The 22,673-nt window shown below is 34.6% G+C and overlaps 1 protein-coding gene across 1 annotated transcript in view; it reads left to right on the top strand.

The window, feature by feature from the left end:
- The first annotated feature begins 9,769 nt into the window (after positions 1–9,769).
- Positions 9,770–22,673, top strand: part of LOC147395737 (ARM repeat superfamily protein) — a 40,767-nt gene continuing 27,863 nt past the window's right edge. The window contains exons 1-10 of the mRNA XM_086450703.1: positions 9,770–10,033; positions 11,493–11,678; positions 14,610–14,699; positions 16,081–16,154; positions 16,259–16,414; positions 16,857–16,977; positions 17,202–17,257; positions 18,134–18,188; positions 18,785–18,841; positions 18,962–19,063. Of these exons, the coding sequence (XP_086306829.1) occupies positions 9,929–10,033; positions 11,493–11,678; positions 14,610–14,699; positions 16,081–16,154; positions 16,259–16,414; positions 16,857–16,977; positions 17,202–17,257; positions 18,134–18,188; positions 18,785–18,841; positions 18,962–19,063 (1,002 nt within the window). The 5' untranslated portion in view covers positions 9,770–9,928. The remainder of the gene's footprint in view (positions 10,034–11,492; positions 11,679–14,609; positions 14,700–16,080; positions 16,155–16,258; positions 16,415–16,856; positions 16,978–17,201; positions 17,258–18,133; positions 18,189–18,784; positions 18,842–18,961; positions 19,064–22,673) is intronic.

The raw sequence follows: 22,673 nt of genomic DNA, 5'->3' as shown, positions 1-22,673 counted from the left end.
ATTGAATATGAATTGTCAAGATCAACAATTCAATTATTGAGATCAATAATTTAAATTATTGAGATAACGATTTGAATTGTATATCTTGACAATTTAAGTCTCAATCACAATGATATCTATATAATAAATCGCAAGTGGGGGGGGGGGGGGGGGGGGCGGGGGAAGGGATTCCATCCAACTAAGATAAACATCCAATCCAACAACAATTTTTGTGGGGTCTATTTTATTGTATTTTCTCTTCACCCACTCTAACTTTACTATATTTCATTTTTAACCCATTTTATTATTTTTTCACCTTTTTATCTTTTAACCTAGAAAAAATGTAATAATACCCCTTATTTTATTTTATTTTTTTGTTTTTACCCTCTTAATCCCAAAGAGGATGCTCATTAGGACTTAAAACGGGTTGGGTTTGGGCCAGATATGAGTATATTCATATTCAATTTTTTTATTCAAATCTAAATAAGAATCCTACCAGTTACAATCATATTCCAAACCATTTTGTTTTTACCAAACCCATAATTGAATCCGGGAATTAATTGATTTGGGTGAGTCATGTCGGATAATTTTGAACCATTCAAGATTATTTTGAGAAAAATCACTATTGATATGACTTGAACTCAAGACCTCTTTTTTTTTAAAGGGAAGGGGGGGCTTGGTTGAAAGTAAAATACCCTGAAAAATATAACTTACAAAGTAATATATCATTCGGATTTAGACGGATATAAAGATGAATTTGTATCCAACCCAAATTTGATTTGGATTAAGAGACATCAACCCATATCCGACCTATTAATTCATATATAGTTGAAGGAACCAAATCCACTAAATTTGGATTCGGATCACTCATATTTCCATCCAACTAAGATAAACATCCAATCCAACAACAGTTTTTGTGGGGTCTATTTTATTGTATTTTCTCTTCACCCACTCTAACTTTACTATATTTCCTTTTTAACCCATTTTATTATCTTTCACCTTTTTATCTTTTAACCTAGAAAAAATTTAATAATACCCCTAATTTTATTTTATTTTTTTGTTTTTACCCTCTTAATCCCGAAGAGGATGCTCATTAGGAATTAAAACCGGTCGGGTTCAGGCCGGATATGAGTATATTCATATTCAATTTTTTTATTCAAATCTAAATAAGAATCCTACTAGTTACAATCATATTCCAAACCATTTTGTTTTTACCAAACCCATAACTGAATTCGCGAATTAATTGATTTGTGTGAGTCGTGTCGAATAATTTTGAACCATTCAAGATTATTTTAAGAAAAAACACTATTGATGTAACTTGAACTCAATACCTCTTTTTTTTTAAAAGAGGGGGGGGGGGTTTGGTTGAAAATAAAATACCCTGAAAAATATAACTTACAAAGTAATATATTATTCAGATCTAGACGGATATAAAGATGAATTTGTATCCGATCCGAATCTGATTTGGATTAAGAGACATCAACTCATATCTGACCTATTTTTTAATTCATACATACTTGAAGGAACCAAATCCACTAAATTTGGATTTGGATCACTCATATTTCGGATCAAATCCTACCCATTTTAAGCCCTACGTGTCATAGGCATGGGCGAACTCTATAATGCGTGTGTGCGTGTGTGTGTGTGTGTGCGCGCGCGCGTTTTGCTTTAGTTTTTTTTTTAATGAATGTAATTGATCCAACCAAATTGAACCAGGGTCTGACCAATTGGATAAATATTTAGTTCAATCACCTGTTTCCCTTAAAAGAGTTAATAAATAACCTTATTGAATTTATTGTTTGTAACCTTTACTCAATGGCAAAGTAATTATGGTCTCTGTGCAACATACATGTGTACAATGTGATTCAATTAAGTATCATTTGGCTCATAATTTCTCCCCCTTATGATGATTGCAGATAGTGGTTGTTGGAAAGATGTACTACAATTCAATATTGATTGGTAAAAAATAATAATAGAAATAACGCTTGCAACCAAGACTGATAAATAGGATGAGAGTCGTAATAACCTGATGCCCCCCTCCCACCCTTTGACATACGCTCCCATCACAGATTCATAGATCATTTGCCTCGGTATACATAAGAAAAAAATTTATGATTTTACTTATGATGGGGTGTGTGTCAGAAGGGGGCATCAAAAAATCATTACACAAAAGATGATAAGAGCAACTCCTAAGGGACTATCCATAATGGATAGACATGTGTTTATGAATAGTCATTTTACATATTCAAGTGGTATGCACTCCAACCATACTATCTAATATATATATATATATATATATATATATATATATATATATATATATGGGACTGGTTCAACGACTCTAAAGTTTGCCAAATATTTTTCGAAACATGCGTTAGAAGCTTTGGAATGAGCTGATTTTTTTGTGGGGATGATTTCTACAATGAAGAGATCATCCTCTCCAAAAATCAGCTCATTTTGAAATTTCTAACCCTAGTTTACAAATTAAAGAATCGTGGACCGTCCAATTTTTGTAAATATCTTTTGATGGGGTTAGAGGTTTTGGAATAGGCTGATTTTTGGTGAGGATGATCTCCTTATCATAGAGATCATCCTCACAAAAAATCCGCATATTCCAAAACTTATAACCCATGTTTTGAAAAATGTCTCAGCACATTCCAAAACTTATATATATATATATTTAATTCAATCTAAAATGGAGAAGGAGATGGATAATGCATTGGAGATCCATAAAATCTAAAATGATTCCTCAAAATAACAATTGAGGGATGTAGATTCCTAATTCTCTCTCTAAACTAGTTATTGAAAATTTCACTCTCCAAAATAAATATGAAGACAAATAATGCCTTAGAGACCCACTTTTAGATTTAATTCTTTAAAATAGCAGTTGAGAGGGGATGGAGAGTGCGTCGGAGTTGATCTAACGATGGCTACTTCTACATATGAGATAATAATAATTCACTAATTTCGTGGAAAAAAAAAAAAACAACAACAACAACAACTGTAGTCTCAATTTCTACTAATACCTCTCTCAGACCACCAAATCTTGAAATCCTAGTTTCCTTATTCGATTTTTCATGCCTTAAAGATCATCCATAGTGTATTTTGATAGATTTAATCGATTTACTATGGTCATTTGGCCTCATTGAGATCTACTTTTGAGTAGAACTATGGAACCTATTTTACTCATTATGGTTGGGTGGACTTAAATATTATATGTATGAACTCTACGTATAGGAGTTCATATGGATGACATTATAATATACAATCAAATATATTGAGACCATGTACTTGCATCTAACTAATGTGTTTCACAAATAAATGAGTAAAATAGGTTCCTAGTTTTACTCACAAAGTAGATCTCAATGAGGCCAAATGATCATAGTAAATCGATTATATTGACTTGTCCTTTTTGTTATAAAAACGAGAATTATAATTAGTAGGTGAAAGAAGGTTTTGAATCCGACATCAATCCTCAAAGATTTTAACCAACTTGGTAAGCTAGCACATTCATATACCTGGCTGTTAATAAGATTGTGTATCCCGAGGGGGAAAATCTATGATACTAGCACATGCCACGTCAGCGGGGCGTGTGTTAGAGGGTTCGATAGAAAATCACGATTCTAATAATAATTTTTCATCAAGGACCATATAGCTACTTTAAAATTACTTTAATAATATATAATTTTCTATATGATTTTTGGTGGAAATTACATAAACTCCTTCAGGTTTCAAACTAATGGCATTCCCCTTGACTATGGTCTTCCATGATCGACAAACAAAAATGATGGAAATACCCTTGCTTCAATCTCTTCCCAAAAATCTTGGATTTTCCCTCTATAAACTCGTCCTAAATTTTCTTTTACCTTCATCTTCAACCTCAAGAACAAGATAGAGTTTTTGATTAGGTTGAAGATCATCAATTTTTTAAAAGAAAAATCAATTTTTTAAAAAAAAAACGTAAGTTGAAGATGATTAGTTGACAAATTCATGAGACTCAAGAATAAAAAATTGAAGCAAGTTGTGAAGCTTTCAGACGTTCTGATTAGCAATCGCTCATTTTGATTATTAGCATGGGATCGAATTAGAATAATAATAATCTAACTCTGGGAAGACAATCCCAGTTTCTCATTAATTTCAAATCTGGGGCTATGGCTAATTTCTACCAAAATCTAGTGGGTTACCTCAAAATTAATCTTTAATAGCACCATTATTATCAAAGGAGATATAGGAGATATAGATGAACCAATGATTCATAAGCTAGTGTGATGTGGAACTTTGATTTAATGAATGGACCTCATGTGCCAGTTTTAGTGATAAACTAGTTTTTGGCACCACATGAAGGAACCATACTGATTAAGAGAGTCCTACTAGAGTGACCTCAGTAGGAGATACCTTTACGTGGTGACGTGCCCATGTCCATAGATGAGTTTTACTCATATCTGGGAGAAAATACATCTACAGGCATACACACACCACCACCTCAAGATGTCGTCATGTGCCCCTCCAATGAGGTCACTCCAGCATTAATCTAATTGTAAAATAATGTCAAAAAATAATAATAATAATAAAAAACCTGACTTTCTTTCACCTTCTTCACAAAGTGTAGGAAAGTGAGGCACAAAGATATTAGTGAACCAATTCAAAGTATCTTCGACATGAAATATCGTTCCAGAGCTGATAAATTTGTCTTTGTTGGACACTATTGGGTCCCAAAACAGCTAAGCTCGAAGTGATCAATATGAGCCAGTTGAGCTGATGAATTTGGCCAAATCCAAGTTTTTTGCTATATGTATATAATGATAATATAGTCCTAAACATGGCTTAAAAACTCGCACGAGACTGGGATAACTTGAGCGATTCATCTTGGTGAGATAGTCAATGTGAATCGTTTGTGATATTGACTTGTCAGAGATCCGAGATAACTTGATATTTTGAAAATATTGATTTGAGTTAATAAAACTAAGCTGACTCAATTGGGTTTCAAAACGTTTTTTTTTTTGTAAAAATTATTAGATTTTAAATATCTATTGTTTATGTAGAAGTATATATGGTTTTGTGATTTGGCCATCTTTCCCATTATAATATGAAATATATATATATATATATATATATATATATATATATATATATATATATATATATATATATATATATATATATATATATATATATATGAAGATAACTGACAGTGCTGTCGATGGATCGGAATTTTATCAAATCTTAGAATTTGGATCCAAATCTGATGTGATAACAATTTTATTGGATCTAGATGGGATCCAAATATAATTTACATATTTTCTCACATATTATCAGATCGAGGCATGGTCGATAAAAACTGATCTGTTAAGTTTTCAAATTGGATTGGGCTCTTATCAGAACCCAAAGTCAAAATCAAGAACTAAAGTTATCAAATCAGCCATGAGCCCATAATTAGGGTTGAACATGGGCCAAACTACCCCAATAAACACTCAAACCAAACATGTTGGAACCGGGTTTGGGCTTTACCTACCAGTCAAGAGCCAAACAAGGAGTTAATTTAGATGCCTTTAAAATTAATGGGTACGGCCTATATTATGAAGCCCTCGCAGGACCTCTTTTGAAAAATTTTTGGAAAATATAGAAATGATGTTTTTGAGTTTCTTATCAAAGCCCATCATCTTCCACCCCCCTAAAAATCCTATCTTGTCCTTGAGATTTTGTATGTTGAAAAGAAAATAAAAAATTGAGGGTGAGGGGTAAAAATGTTACCATATTTAGTGAACATTTGCTGAAGCCCAACCCAATGAATTGACAAGTGAGCCCAAGACCAAGCCCAGTATTTCCTTTACCTTTTTCAAGCCCAATCTCATCAATAGTAAATTTGAATAGAGCATCGCCACAGACCCATGTGTCCACTTTTAGTGATTTAATTCTTTTGTTAGGGGTGCCACTCACGCTATCAAGTCTCACTCAGGATCTTTAAAAACGATTCCTTCTCCAATCCCTGCTCTCAAAATATAGGAACTCACTATCAAAATATTGAACCCCGCTCACATAAAGAATCTCCATTTCATTTATCAAATTAAGTATCTTTTATTTCTTAAATAACTATTATTCATGTATGTTCTTAAAAATAAATATTTTTATTGAGTATTACAACTAAAGACAATAATATTATAATGATTAAAAAATTAAAAAATTAATGTAATTATAGAATTAATTTGAATCGTTCAAAATAGAAGAAGTTTCAATCATTAAAATATATATTGATTATTTAATTGATAATAATTATATTGATCATGAATTATTTTGTCGTAACTAATTTAACAACAGTGATATAGTTAAGATATATAAATAATACAAAAATAAATTAAAAAAATACAACCAAGCAATGGATGTTGGACGAGTGAAAATATAACAATTATGGACCATGGTGGAGCCATGTATAGAATTTATTAGTAAAGTGTGTTTATTTTATTGAAAATTATTATTTCTAAATTGTAAAAGATGTAATTTTTTTTGCAATAGAAAGTATGTAGTGAGGGATTAATTAAAGCAAATGAATATACAATATTAAAATTAATATTTGAATATATTATATATAACTCAATACATAACGCTTTGGAGGCAATCTACACCTTAAGATATTTTCAACTTGACTCTTTCACACTCCTGTTCCCGCTCTCGCACCCGCTTCTCACTCTAGTCCCTAAGGGCCTGTTTGGATAACAGGAGTAGAACTACTGTTCCAAAGAACAGGAGCTGAAATACTCTGTGGAGGAGCTGGAAAAGTAATTCTGTGCAGAAAGGGCATTTGGCAATCAACTCTGTGAAGTACTGGCAGAAGTACTTTTGTGCTGGAAATCTGTTTGGGAACCATACTGACTTCTAGAAAAAAGACTAGAATACCCTTATATTATACTAGTTACTGTATTTTGTCTTTTAGTGTCATAATATGCCTTCAAACTATACTGTTTTTGACATTTTAACTATAAATATTAATATAATATAATATAATATTTTAAATATTAAATATTAATATAATGTGTTTAAATCCATTATACTCAAAATTTTAAAAAAAAATTGACAGACCGTCTTTTAGTGTCATAATATGCTTTCAAACTATATTGTTTTTGACATTTTAACTATAAATATTAATATAATATAATATAATAAATATTAATATAATATAATATAATATTTTAAATATTAAATATTAATATAATGTGTTTAAATCCATTATACTCAAAATTTAAAAAAAAAATTGACAGACAGTCTTTTAGTGTCATAATATACCTTCAAACTATATTGTTTTTGACATTTTAACTATAAATATTAATATAATATAATATAATAAATATTAATATAATATAATATAATATTTTAACTATTAAATATTAATATAATATAATATAATAAATATTAATATAATGTGTTTAAATCCATTATACTCAAAATTTAAAAAAAAAATTAAATATTAATAAAGGTTTCTTTCGTTTGATTTAAGGGCAAATGAATTAGGAATATTTTCATAGAAAATTAATAAAGTTAAGGGTATTTTGGTAAAACGAACCGTTAGATTTTGACTCCCGCAAGATGAGTTTTGAGAAATAGGTTTTCTCGACTTCTTCACAAAGAGTAATTTCTTGCTCTTGCGCGGAGTAACTCTTCGAAGGAGTTGTTCATCCAAACGCATCCAAACGACTTCTAACTCCCCGCAAGATTCAGAAGTAGCCAAGGAGTCCTATCCAAACACCTACTAAATGTCTTCTAGTTTATGCAAATTCAAATAAATTATCATGGATGAGCCACAAGTCTAATTTTATTTTGATTAACAAATAAATTTTACCTCTTAAATAAGAAATAAATTTTTTTTTTTTTTAAATCTATATTTTATTATATAGCTTTGAGTTTGAGTTGAGCTGGGTTGCCCAAACCCTCAACCTAAGCTAAACCTGAATTAAGATCGGGTTAAGTTATTCTAACGCTCAACTAATGTCATAAACTCAGCCCAGGCTCTTACATCAATTGGGTTGAGCTCGGGCCAAACCACCCAAGTTGCAGTTCTAAATCCGACTCTAAAGTGTAAAGAAGTGGCCCATTCCTTAGACCAACCGTCCAACCCTATACTCCTATTCATCCTAAGTTGGCTATGCTCTAACTCCGCCCTAACAGGCCAAGATTGGATTTGGATTGATTTTCGAGCTTGATAAAAAAGAAATATATATATATATATATAGATTCATGTATTATTTTTTTTTTTTGAAATTGTTTAGAATCATTTGACATTGTTTATTTATTTATTTATCAAACATGGGTCCAATATCTAGGGGTGTCAATGGATGGGTTCGGGCTAGGCTTGGTTGAGCCCTAATTTGGCCCTGAAGAGGTGGATTCTACTTAGACGGGCCCTATAGTATTATTGGGGCTAAGTTGACTAAGCCTTAGCCTGGCCCTAACCAGCTCGGGCTTGACTTGGGCTGGATGGCCCAATAAAATGATTAATATTTTTATGAAAAATATGTATTTTTTGTTTGTGTGTGAAGACTAGTTGATCGAATTTGAAAGTAATGTCTTATTAACCTATAAAAATTATAAATGAAAGTTAAATTATAATTAGATGATATATTTTCTTTCATTAAAAAAATATTCTTCTACTTATTGAGCCTGATCTGGATTTGACGGGCTACAAATCATTGAGTCCGGCCCTATCTTTGCGAGCTAAATATAAAGGCCCTAACCCTTGTTTTGTCAGGTGGGCTAGATCGGGCTAGAAGACCGACAGGTTCAATTGACAACACTACCAATAGGGGTGTCAATGGGTGGGTTCCAGTTCGATTCCTATGAATATTATAACCATAACCGCTATATTTTATCGGTTTCGGTTTTGGTTCCGATTTTAAAATAAGTGGAACTAGAATCAGAATTGTAAAAAATCACGGGTACCTCGTCAATTTCGATGCTCAAGAATTGAATGAAAAAAAAATATTTCAAAATCATTATTAAAAAAATTCCTTCTAAAAATGAATATATTATTTGTAAGGTATCAACTTAATAATAATTTGTTCCACTAAAAAGAAGATTTAATGGCTTTTATTTTCAAAAATTAAAATTTATCTCATTTACAAATAGAAAATTTAAAAAGAAATGACCAATTTTAAGCTTAAATATTTAGTTTATATGAAATTTGAAGAACTTTATATCACATGTGTTAATTTTAAAATACAGGATAACCTTCAATTATGTATAATATAAAAATAAATGACAAAATAAATCAGTTCCCGGTACTCACTAGTACCCATCAAATAGAACCTAATGATTCTGATTCCTATGGTAATTGAGCTTGCTGGAAGCAGTTTAACTCGGAGAAACGAGACCAAGAGAGGAAAGCGTTCATTTGCTCCATTTGATGGATTGCCAGGATAACCATTGGCTGAAGGCACAGGAGAGATAGATGCAGGAGAGGAAGGTTCCGCTTCACCGGCAGCTAGGGATCGGAATGGCACTCCTTTTTTACGTCATTTCTTTCGAAAGTGGTTTCGTATATAATCGAAACAATAAAAAGGGAACTGGAATCAGGGTTTCGATTTTGGTTCCAATTCGGTTCCGGGTAAATGGATACCCATCGACCCCTACCCACCAATATCTATCTTAATTGGAAATGGTTGAAAACTTCAAATTATTTGCGGGGGCTGAGCCGGTTAGCTGGCCAACGGCTGAATTGAACCGGGTTTTATAACCATGTCCCTAATCCGTTTCCGTGCCATTTGCACGTGTGAAACACGAAGAACAAAATAAATCTGACAATCTTCCTCTCCAATAAAAGAGAACGCTTCACCAGTCGCGCAGTCTTTATCTTCCGAGCTTCTTGATCTCAAATGCCAATTTCCTCCATTTTTCTCCTTCTATCACCTATGCCGAAACCCTAATTATTTTTTACTAACGTATCGAAACCAGAGTTTCAGAAATGGCTTTCATGTCGGTTCTCGAATCAGATTTACGCGCTCTGTCTTCTGAAGCTCGCCGAAGATATCCAGCAATCAAAGATGGATCCGAGCACGCAATTCTGAAGGTTAGTATCGGATGTAATGATATTTTAATTTGATCGGATCTGTTGTTTGTTTCTCTGTTTCCTTAATCGAATTTGCACCGACTAACGAACATTATTAGTTCGAGAATTCGGTAGATGATATGTTTTTGGTTTGATTTAACTTGATTGCCGTTTGATTTTGATATATTTGAGCTCAAATAAGAGTTGATAATTGAATTACTCGAGTGATCATAAATTGGGAGCTTAGAATGTAAAATTTAGTTAGTTTTTTTTTCTTAATCTGTAAATATTGTTTTTTTTTTTTTTAATATCAAGAAATTGATAGTTGGATGCGTGTAAGCTAAGATTATAAAGTAAGTGATTCAATCGCTTTTTTTTATGAAATCTTTTAATTGTAAATTTTTTTGATAGATTTGAGTTCAAATAAGGGTTGATAATTCAATTACTCGAGTGATCATAAATTGGGAGCTTAAAATGTAAAATTTAATGTAAATATTGATTTTTTATTATCAAGAAATTGATTGTTGGATACGGTTTTTAATGTAATCTACGCCCAATTGTCCGTATTGAAAATACCTACGTTTCCCGAGGAGAAAGATTTTCGATCCGGACTCGTCTTCCTTCCCGAAAACGGCAAATAGCGAGAGACATCGCCCGAGCACAATTTTTTGTCGGAAACTTAAATTTTTTTTACGTTTTTTTAAACGCTCGTATCTCATTGTCCGTTCAATTGGTGGATTCGTAGCATATATCCACTCATCCGTACGGATGTTAGCTACGTCACTATGTTCCTGGATTTTATCCTGCAGACCGGGATCCTTTTCGAAAAACGTGATTTTCGTGGAGGTATCCCAAGGAGAAAGATTTTTAGTCCAGACTCGTCTTCCTTCCTGAAAATGGCAAACAACGAGAGACATTGCCCGAGCACCATTTTTCGTCGGAAACTCAGAATTTTTTACGTTTTTTTAAACACTCGTATCTCATTGTCCGTTCAACTGGTGGATTTGTAACATATACCCACTCGTTCGTATGGATGTTAGCTACGTCACTATGTTCCCAGATTTTATCTTGAAGACCGGGATCCTTTCCGAAAAACGTGATTTTCGTAGAGATATACCTTTTTCGAGGCAAGACACGTCCAAGAACATGGTGACGTAGCTAACATCTGTACGGACGAGTGGGTATATGCTACAAATCCACCAGTTGAACGGACAATGAGATACGAGTGTTTAAAAAAACGTAAAAAAATTTTAGTTTCCTACGAAAAATGGTGATTGCGTGTAAGCTAAGATTACAAAGTAAGTGCTTCAATCATTTTTTATTTATTTATAATTTTTATGAAATCTTTTAATTGCAAAAAAAGTTTGAAAAACCATGGCTGTAAATTTTAAATCTTTGAGGTCTGCCAATATTATATGCGGTTGAGATGGACTGAGTATTGACTTTGAAATTTGTGTTGACTTGGGTTTCGATCATACAGCTTCGTTCATTGTCAAGTCCCAGTGAAATTGCTCATAATGAGGATATACTACGCATCTTTCTAATGGCTTGTGAGGTTAAAACTGTGAAGCTGAGTGTCATTGGACTTTCTTGTCTGCAAAAGCTCATATCTCATGATGCTGTTGTGCCATCAGCTGTGAAGGAGATACTTTCAACTCTCAAAGATGTAAGTTCTTTGTAGTGCTTTTATCTTTTACTTCCAAGTTTTTCCTGTGAGTGTTGATCCTACCAACTGGGTTTCAAACCCGCCTCCATGTTATGCATATATTTATGCACGTTCTCAAGGAGGCAACTCTGCTTTTCTTTAATTTTGGATTAGGCAATGATAAGTAACTATCTTAAAGTACTGCATAGAAATAATTTTTAGAAAATAATTGCATTTAGGTGGTACAGAGTGGGATTTTTTCAAGTACATTTAAGCTTCAAAATGCCCACTATTGGATTTGTCTAATTCTTTTTTTTTTTAATATATAAACATGGTGACACAGTGACACTCTCACCTTTGATACTCGCTTCAAATTTTTCCCACCATCTGTCATAGAGACTTGTTATTAGTTTGATTTTTTCTCCATTCATTGTGGAACAAGAGCCTCAGTTTCTCTGGAATCTTTTCAAGTTTCCGTTATCTCTTTCAGTGTTGATCTACATTATATTGAAGCCTTTGTGCAATGTGGGTATGGCTTATCTTTTAATCATCTGTTTCAAAAATTTTAATCTGACAGACAATTGTTAGGCATCCACATCGAAGTGTCTGGGTTCAGAGACAAAAAAAGTAACTTAGGTCTGGGTCCTCATTAAGCTCAATTAGTATTGTGCAAGTCTTCAATGATCCAAATACTTGTGACCAAGTTTGATTCCATTATAGAGCAACTGAATGCTTTCAAAAAAAAAAAAAAATTGCATGACCATATGAGTTATAGTGTAAAATAAACCCTTGCATCTTGTGGGTAAGACTCCACTAAATCTTTCAATATGAATCCAACTAGAGAATTTAACTGAATATCTTGCATATTGATTTGCAATATCAAGTCTGATGGTAGCTTTTGAATTGAAGAATTGTTGTGAACAAAGAAACAATTCAAGCTCAGAATGAGATATGGACAAACATGTTCATGATCAACTTCCTTTCAATTTGAATTAACAATTGGGGATACTCATAAGAGAAGGTGCTATAAAAGCTTCATTTGTTTGTTGATCAGTTGATGATGCAAGTTCATCTCTTCTATCTGTCCTCTGTCTGATAGGGGGGGGGGGGGTATTCGCTCATAGAATGTGAGGTTGAGGCAGAACATTAAGGATTGACAAATGGATGAGATGATGAGGCTTTGAGTACTCTTGAGAATTCTTGGGTGGAAGAGGAGTATGGCAAGAGAATTTATTGACAAAATCCTGTAAAATTATTTCATTGTTCATCGCATGAATTAGTGATAACAAGATCTAGATCATTAGTGCTCTAACCATTACTTATGGTTTTGTTCAATGGGAAGGCACATAGTTTGCTTCCCAATAGTTCGGGTGGTAGATCTTGAACATATTTGTGCTGCGAGAGAAATATGCCTTGCTAAACCGCTACATAGAAAATACTTCAACTTCCCCAGGTCTTTGAAGTCATTAGAGCTCTCAGCTGGTTCTGGCAGTCATATGTTTTTCACATGATCTTCAGTGACCATTATAACACTATGAACAACATGTATTAGTAGATGCCATGGACTTGATTAAACTGAGCCTTGACATGGAAAGCTACTAAGTGATAACTTTCAAATTCAGAGAAGCCATGGAATTAAAAATGGGCAATGATGAGCCAAATCTTTTTCTCAAAAATAAATAATGCAATAGTTAAGAAATCATCACATAATAATTGAGAAATGCAAATTGGGGGGGGGGGGGGGGGGGGTTTTCTGTGATGATTTTGTAATATTTTCTACTAGTTAATTTGTTATCCTTTTTAAATGTGGACAGTTTGATATTTTGGAGTCACAAACTTATTAAGTTAATTTGATGATTCATTTTGAAGCATACATTTCATGCTTATTTGAGTATATCAATATCAACGAGATTCTCCACATGCTAAAAATAGCCAAGATTTCCTCCACAAACTCTTTCTGTGCTCATTTCCTGATTCTATTCTTAGTGTGGGGTGTGCTCATTCCCTCCTAGATAACATTCTTTATCTAGCCACTAGCTCTTGGTAAGATCTTTGCGATGGATGGTTTGACCAACCAGGGGAAGACTGCCTTGTGGTTAGAGCAAGTGGGAGGTATATAGATAATTTGTTCATTTACCAATGGTTTTTTAGGCATATTTGGGTGGAATCCTTCTGGTTTTTGATATATTTTTTTTACTTCTCCAAGAAGTTTAGGGGAGCTACTAAAAGGTCGGGCATTGCAGCCTTTACCTAAATGGGACATGTGTTCTAGAGATTGCCTTCGTTTGCCATGTGTTGGGTTGTGTGGAAGGAAAGTAATTGACTGTTTTTTTTTTTTAAAGAATTGTGTAGGAGTAGTTAGAGAAAATATGAACATACTTGAATTAACATAAGATATGGCATCTAAGGCTGAAACAAAGAAAAAAGATATGGATTTAGACAAAATTGAATGGAAGAAGAAAAATTCATTCAACCAACACCAAAATTTTGTGATAAGGCTTTGATGACGACGACGACAATTGTGTGTGAATCCATCGAAGAGATGACTGTTTGCATCTTTGATGTTCGATCAATCTTCGGTGATTCTGGGGTGTAGGAGCCCTTGATTTGAAGATTGTGTTCAGATTAGAAGATGTTGTTCATCTATCGCACTAATTCACAAGGAGAATGATGGGATTGATTGTCTTGCTCATTTCTATCCTATCTTGTGATTTTAATTTTTCTTTCTATTAATGTAACTTATCCAAAATATAAGAAAATCAATCACTGGGCATATGTTAATGGGCACATGATTAATTTTATTTTAGTGCTTGATCCTTACTCTTGGCTTCTCAAATAAGGTATTTGCTCCCTTACCAGTAGTCTTTGCATTATTTCACTTCTCATGTTGTTGTTTGCTTAATGATGACTATGTCAATTCAAATCTGACACCACTTCTTTGTTTTTATTCAGCATGCTGAAATGGCAGATGAGAGTGTTCAACTTAAGACCTTACAGACTATACTCATTATATTCCAGTCACGTCTACATCCTGACAATGAGGTGATTGTGTAGTTACACTCTTCTCAACTTCATTCATGCTTTCCTTTTCAAATTATATTCTTTAAAGATGGTCCCCTGACCTCTTTTTACTGATTTTCTGAAGTCTAATTTGGTTGCTAGTTTAGTGCTACATATGCCTCTTAAACAATGACCTTGGTTAACCAATAAAATATATAGCTTTAAAATTAATATGGCTACAATTGGAAGATATCTTTTTACAGTGAACTGTCATAGTTTTTTCACAAATTCTCTCCTCGTGGTTTGGGAAAAAAGGTGTAGAAGCTGATGAAATTATTCCCTTGTGGTTCATCTATCATTGTGATTTCGAGAATCTAAAGGTGATTGTTTATAATAGGAGCTAAGTGTTCACTTCTTCCATGCTAAAAGGCTTGTTGTGGGTGTGTTGATAGACACGCTGCTTGTGGGAAATTTTAAACCCCATGGTGGAGAATTCTCCTCTTACGAAGTATAAGTTTGTTTAATGCTAATTCTTTTTGGGAAGTGGTTATTTTATTTTGGGTGTAAACTCTTCAAGGAATTTAGTGGTATTTTCTTTGAAGGTTTTCTTGTAAGATGGGATAGGGTGTGTGATCTTGAGGCAAGCTAGTGTCGTGTTAGGAGTTTCTGGTTGGGCGGTTGTCCTTCTTGTTTTTTTATTATTTTTGGGTTGGTCATCTCAACCTCCCTTTTTTCCTTTAATGAAATATCTCTACTTATCAAAAATACATCTGCATCCCCAACTAAGAAAGAAGGGGTCAACTGGAAGCAGAAATCCAGTGTGAAATGGCTCAGGGAGGGAGATATTGATAGTAGTGTCTTTCACACATCGCAAATGTTAGCTGACAAGTGAACCATGTCTCCAACATCATTGTTGGTGGCAAACATGATGAAGGATGCCAATATCAGGGAAAGTTGTTAATTTTTATAGGAACCTTTATTTTGAGGAGCATGCTTGTGGACCCACTCTTGATGGTATTGATTTTGATCAGGCCAAGGTGCTGAGTGCTTACAGCTTCCCTATCATATTCTTTAAAAGATGCTGGCACATCACGGGAAAAGATTTCATGTAATTTTTTTTTTAAAAATGAGATTTCTTTTTAAAGTAAAATAATGAGAATTAGGGAACTGCAAGTCTTACCTTTTATTTCTGCAGCACCTTTCGTGTTGAAGTGAATTTGATTAACAGAGAAGGTCGCAATGTCCATGTTAATTGGTTTATTCGTTGCGGAACTAAATTGATAGACAAATAGGTTTGTAAGTAGAGGGCTAACTAGCTATGTAGATGCATAGCTATATTCTGGTGAATTTCGAAGTGGATGCACCGTATTTTATCAATTTTCTTGGTTCTGGGTCTGAATGTGACCTGCTTTTTAATTCTCAGCATGATATGGCTCAAGCACTTGGTATCTGTCTCCGACTTCTTGAAAATAACCGATCATCTGATAGTGTGCGCAAGTAAGTTAAATCGTTAACTTCTCTAAATATTTTGATATAATGAACAATTTTTCTTCTCCTTAAAAAACTTCACTATCTGTTCACTGTGTGAATCTTTCATACAGTACTGCTGCAGCTACCTTCAGGCAAGCGGTTGCCTTGATTTTTGATCATGTTATCTGTGCGGAATCACTTCCTGCTGGTAAGATGGGTTCTGGAAGTCATGCCTCTCGATCCAGTTCTGTGTCTGGTGATGTTGGTCGCAGCATCAACCGCTCGGAGTATGTAATTTTTCATAGATGTTATTTCCTTCTGTAGAATTCAACTCTAGTCGGCATATTGCCTAGAAAAAAAAAGAAACTCTTGTACACATATTGCTTGTATCCATGGTTTAAGGTTTCATACTGTTTTGGAATGTTTCTTCCAAGGCAATCTGGTTTTGGCCAAGACGAAACAAGGTATTGACCCCGAAACATTGAATGTTTCGGTCAAGATTGTGTAGGTTTTTCTCCCGACCAAAACATTTTCTCGAGATGAGATTTTAAACCTTGCTTGTATCTGGTGTTACATGATTGTATATATAAACATTTAGAGGGTGCTGACTTGGTGTCTTGGTCAGTTGGTAAAGTCTGTGAGTTGTAATACCACAGATCTGGCAATGTGAAAAATTACAGTTTCAATCTGTTTCCCTTAAGTTGCTTGAGCTGATGCGAGTATTGACAGGTCATTGAAGAGTGAATTTGTATCTGGAGGGCCACCAATAATGCGTGAGAGTATGACTAGCACAGGAAAACTTGGACTGCGTTTGCTTGAAGACCTGACAGCTCTAGCTGCAGGTGGATCTGTATGTACTGATTTTAAACTAGTAGCTTGTCTGCTAACCAGATCCTCTATATCATTGTTCATGTGTCCTAAATTCTCCCTGACTCTAAAGAATCAGTGCAATTTTTTTTTACGCTTCCGTATGTCAAGTTGATCAGATTCATGTCTGATATAATCGATGTTAATCTTACTCTTTTTACAAATTTTCTTATTCACAAGTAATGTGTTTATTTTGTATCCTGCCAGGCAATATGGTTACGGGTCAGTTCCCTCCAACGGACATTTTCCTTGGATATACTCGAGTGAGGAACCTGCTTCCCTTAGGTTACTTTTATATGCAGTATATGGTTTCAACCTCACTTTGCTGGTCAATTGAATGTTTTTGTTTATTATGTCTGGAAATCGATTGCTGTTTGAAATTCTAATATTTGGAGAGCCAAATTTTGGGGCTGGGGATTTGATGATGACATGACGTTTGAACATTGCTTGAAATTTATAGGTATTTTAGGCCTACCCCGGGAAATGATTAAAAATATGGATACCCCCTCCCAAATGTGTGATATTTTGTACCCCTTGACTTGGAGAAAAGTCCGAAGTGCCCTTGACTTTTTGCTTTTCTCTCTCTCTCTCTCTCTCTCTCTCTCTCTCTCTCTCTCCTGTGCATCTCCCTCCCATTTTTAAAAAACAAACATTTGGATTTCTCATGTCTGGACAATTCACTTTCTGAAATACAATTTCCCCCCAAAAAACAAACTCTACCAAAATTATGCATCTTCAAAGTCAGCTGCTGCATTAATATGAAGGATAGTTAAACCATGAACGTACAATTTGGCAATAGAAGTGTTTCATATAAAAAGAATATCTGTGTCATTTACAAAGCACATATGATTTAATTCAGAACCATTTTCTTTCGCACATGACATTCCATAGTATCTTTGGGTTTAACAAATTCAGAGATTGCCATTGCTCGTGATTGTCTCTATTTTATTCATCCTAGCCTGTTCAGAATTCATGATTATTATACTTTAGGTATTTATTGACTCTCTTCAATTTTCCTTGATGGAGTTACCTTATTTAGTTACGTTTCTTTTCTGTGTTTCATGTCTCTTAATTCTGATCTACATGTTGTTTTTGAATGAATTTAGTTAGTTTGCTGCTGATGATTGCTTTCCCTGCAGGTTCATTCTATCCAGTTATGTGGCTATCTTTAGGACCTTGTTTTCATATGAACAGGTGAATAATCGTATAACTTCACTTGATAAGATCTTCTTGTGTTCAGAATTTTTAAAGGCATATGGTTGAGGCTATTCTTTGAGGTTGAAAAGGGGCGAGGATTCCCAATAGGCCTTGAGGGGCTTACTAAGACAATGTAAAAGTCAGTGAAGCATACTTTTCTTCTAGAAGCTTTAAGAAGGGATTCCATTTATACCTTTTACACCTTTTATGACACCTTATGCATATGCAAGTTGTGGCAATTTTCGATTTCCCTACCCTAAAGAATTCAATTTGTTTCTTTTGTCTTTTAATTCCCCCCAACCTTACATAAATATATATTTTGGCTTGAATAACAAAAACATAGACATCTCTTTCCTCCCATACGAAAGGAGTAGTTTCCATTTTCGTAATTATTCATAAATGTGTTATTTTTTTTATTGAACTATCTTATTATTTATTTTTGTTTTTGGTATTCACTTAAAAGGCATGCTTGTGAAGCGTATGCTCCATTCCAAAAGGCTTGTGCTTCATGCTTTAGGCCATTGAGGGCCTTGTTCATTATTTTGTGTATCATTAGATCTTTACAGTTACAAAGTTTGTCTAAAATTCATCAGGTTTTACGCCATCAAATATGTTCACTTCTCATGACTTCTCTTCGGACCAATGTGGAGGTAATTATTTGAGTTGAGAATATAGTGGTGGAAATAGTATGACCCATCACAGCATCCATGCTTTTTCTTGAGGACTCACATATACCTTTATGCCATTGTCTACTTTTCATATGAATTCAGCTTGAAGGTGAAGCTGGAGAGCCTTCCTTCCGTCGCTTGGTCTTGCGGGCAGTTGCCCATGTTATCAGGCTTTACAGTTCATCTCTCATCACTGAATGCGAAGTATGTAATTTTCTCGTCATTTTTTCTATATCTATTGATTGAGATATGCTATGGTTGGGAAATTTGAATAAATTTATTCAAATTTCGAATACATTTTGTTAGTTTGACTAATTCCATTAACTAAGTTAATCTTCTTGCAACAATGCTTGCTACTAGTTATTCTCCATAACAAAACATTTTGAAGATTATTCACCATAACAAAACATTCTGAAGATTAACTGACTTCTTAATGTATTGATTGTTTTATGAAGTTCCCAAGGGTTTTCCCATTGGCCATCTTGCATGGGCACACTTAATTTCATTCATTGAATCCCCTTCCACCTTCCACCTCTAACGTACTTTATTGTCGTGCTTAAAGATTTGGACTGCATATATATTTGACTTCTTCACATCCCCCCCCCCCCCCCCCCCCCTTCCCCTTTTTTTTTTCTCCCAACCCACCACAAAATTTGAAGACAGAGGATTTCACAATGATCATTCTGAAAGTGCTGCCAACTTTGGCTGGTCCTGGGATCCAACTGCAATTAAATTAAAGCAGGCTTCACTTAACCATCATGTTATCTTCTCACTCTTACAATTAGTGGAAGAGTTTCAGGGAAGATGAGTGATCTTTTGATGGCCTATATTTGAATGGTAAAAAACATATGTTGGCTGCCAAGGATAAAAGAACACGAATAGAATTATTGGGGCAAAAGTTTCTTGATAGTCAATGTTGTAAGTTTGAGCATAGCCCTTGGCAACCAACCTAACCTTGTACATGTCAATCGATCCATTAGACTTGTACTTCATTGTAAACACCTACTTGTACCCAACTAACTTCTTCCCTTGTGGTAAGGACACAAACTCCCAAGTATCATTCTTTTCTAAAGTTCTCATTTCCTCATCCATAGCATGTTTCCACTTGAAATTAAAGAGAGTTTTCACATTGGATGGGATGGAAACAGTAGACATAGTAGCAAAAAAGGAGCGATATGATAGAGACACATCATGATAAGAAACAAATTGAGAAATAGGGTGCGAAGTGGAAACTGGATTTGACTCCTTAGAAGTGTGGCATGGTGGATTCGCAATGACTTGTTTTCCTTTTCAAGTGTAAACGCGTTCAAACATATTAGGATTATAGGCACTGACATAGGTGGTTTAGCTTCTCTAGTGGAGTTGGGAATAATTGACAAAGGCGGTGAAATTGGGAAAGAGGACTCCGGAAGTGACTCATCATTAGTGGATTGTAGAGATCACTCCTCCTGAAGGGATTGTCGATCAAGATGAGCAAAGTAACACTGATTTTCAAAGATTGTGATGCCCATTGTAATAAAACGACAACGAGTAGGTGGATGATAGCATTTATAACTCTTATGAGAATTATAGTAACCAAGAAACACACACTTTAATGCCTTAGGGTCAAGTTTAGTGCTAGCAAGACTAAAAACATGAGCAAAGCATACGCATCCAAAGACTCGTGGAACCACAGGGAACAATGGATAGGAGAAATGGACCACAAAGGTTGGAAGTTCAAGACGTTAGAGGGAGTACGATTGATAATGTAACATGCAGTAAGAATTGCTTCAAACCAAAAATGCTTAGCAACATTCATCCCAATCAACAAAGCTCTTCCTAAGTAAAAAAAAAAATGATGATTTTTCCTTTTGGCTGTACCATTTTGTTGCGGGTGTAGAAGCACAAGAAATTTGTTGTTATATACCTTGACTAGCACATAATTTTTTTAAATATTCTCCTCCCTTATCTGAACAAAGGATTTTGATCTTTATTCCAAATTACGTTAGAACCATCATATGAAACTCTTGGAATATGGAATAGACATCATCTTTTTATTTTCAATAATTACACTCACATACATCTACTATAGTTATCGATAAATGTATCAAAATAGTGGAAACCCAATAAAGAAGTAACGGGGGACGAACCTCAAACATCAGAATGCATAAGAGAAAATAAAGAACTCCTTTTATTTAAACTCGATGGATAAGAAGAACGACAATGTTTTGACAATTAACAAACTTCACACAGTAATTCTGACAATGACATAGATTAAAACAAAGAAGGAAATAGACATTGTAAATACTAAAAAGAAACATGACTCAAACGAATATGCCACTGCATTATTTGAGTTTTGTTGACTATCCTATTACTATTACTCTGAGAAGCATGAGCATGTGGAATGTGCTGAGACTTTGGGATGTTGAGAATGTACAGGCCATCTGGTTCACGACTACTGCCAATCACCCTTTTCGTTGCCAAATCTTAAAAGACACAATGGGAAAAAAATGTAACATTGCAATTCAGATTTTTGTAATCCTACTAACAGACACAAGATTAGTAGTGACATTAGGAACATGTAAAACATTGGTCCAAGAAAAGTTGTCAGGGACTGTGATGGTTCTTTTAACGACTATGGATGATAATGAACCATCAGTTAGGCGGACCTTATTCTTGCCTGAACATGGGCTATAGGACTGAAAAAAAGACGACATACCTGTCATGTTATCTGAGGCTCCTGAATCAAGAATCCAGGAGTTGGAGTTAGATGAGGAAACATGGTGAGTAGTGGCAGGAGTACTCGTGCGTGCGAAGGAAGAGGTGGCAGTAGAACCATCCAATAAAGCCCATCAAATGAGTAATATCTTCCACAGAGAATGGTCCATGTACTATTGGAGAAGAATTCTCAGAATTCAGAGTATCATCTGGCATGTCGACATTAAAAGCGTGATAAGCAAAAGAAGATCAGTCCTTAGGCTGAAATGACTCAGGGTGACCTATTAAGCCCCAGCACTTCACTCGTATGTCCAAATTTTCCACAATGGTCACACTTCGGCCTCTCTCTGCTATTGGGTGTCCGGGTGGGTTTATCAAACTTCTTCACTCTTGAAGCATGTCCGTCTCCCTAGCTACTAGCTGCCATGACTGATCTATCACTCACAGAAATATCTAGATGTCTCATAGCCACATGTTAACTCTCATCACTTTGAGTACACGGTGTTCAAAGGAGGTTGGGGATCCATGTTAAGAATCTGAACTCTAACCATCTCAAACTCGGGATTCAGACCTACGAGGAATTGGAAGGTGTGACGAGTCTCAACATGTTTGTTAAACTAAGAAATCTTTAGATTTTTCCCAATTGAAGGGTAAGTAGTGATCAAGCTCTTCCCACATGCTACGCAATCCAAAAAAGTAGCCTAACAATGTCTTCTACCCCTGTTTGATATGCGATATATTTTGTTCCAACTGATAGATTCTCGCACTATTTTAAGCCTGAGAGTAAGTTTGAGTCACCGAATCCCAAATCTGTTGTGCGATCTTCAAGAAGAGTTATCCTCGACTAATATGGGGTTGCATTGAGTGCAACAACTATGACATAACCAAGGCATTCTTAGTGTACCATTAGTCATACTTAGGATCTGAGATATTATGTTGTTTCTCCTTCACATTCAAATAGCCTGCCTTCCGTCTTCTAGGGATGGCTAGCTTCGCAGATTGAGCCCACTCCAGGTAATTCGTACCATCGAGTTTGATTGTGGTGATCTGGAAGTTTGGATTTTCATCTTTGACTTGCGAGGATCTAAACCAATTATTGGTAGTCTGTCTTGAAGTT

This window comes from Akebia trifoliata, chromosome 8 (genome assembly GCF_017979445.1).
Source record: "Akebia trifoliata isolate Shusen 1 chromosome 8, ASM1797944v1, whole genome shotgun sequence".
In the NCBI taxonomy this organism is placed as follows: domain Eukaryota; kingdom Viridiplantae; phylum Streptophyta; class Magnoliopsida; order Ranunculales; family Lardizabalaceae; genus Akebia; species Akebia trifoliata.
Note: the sequence above shows the minus strand (reverse complement) of the source record. Positions and strands in the feature narration are given on the sequence as shown.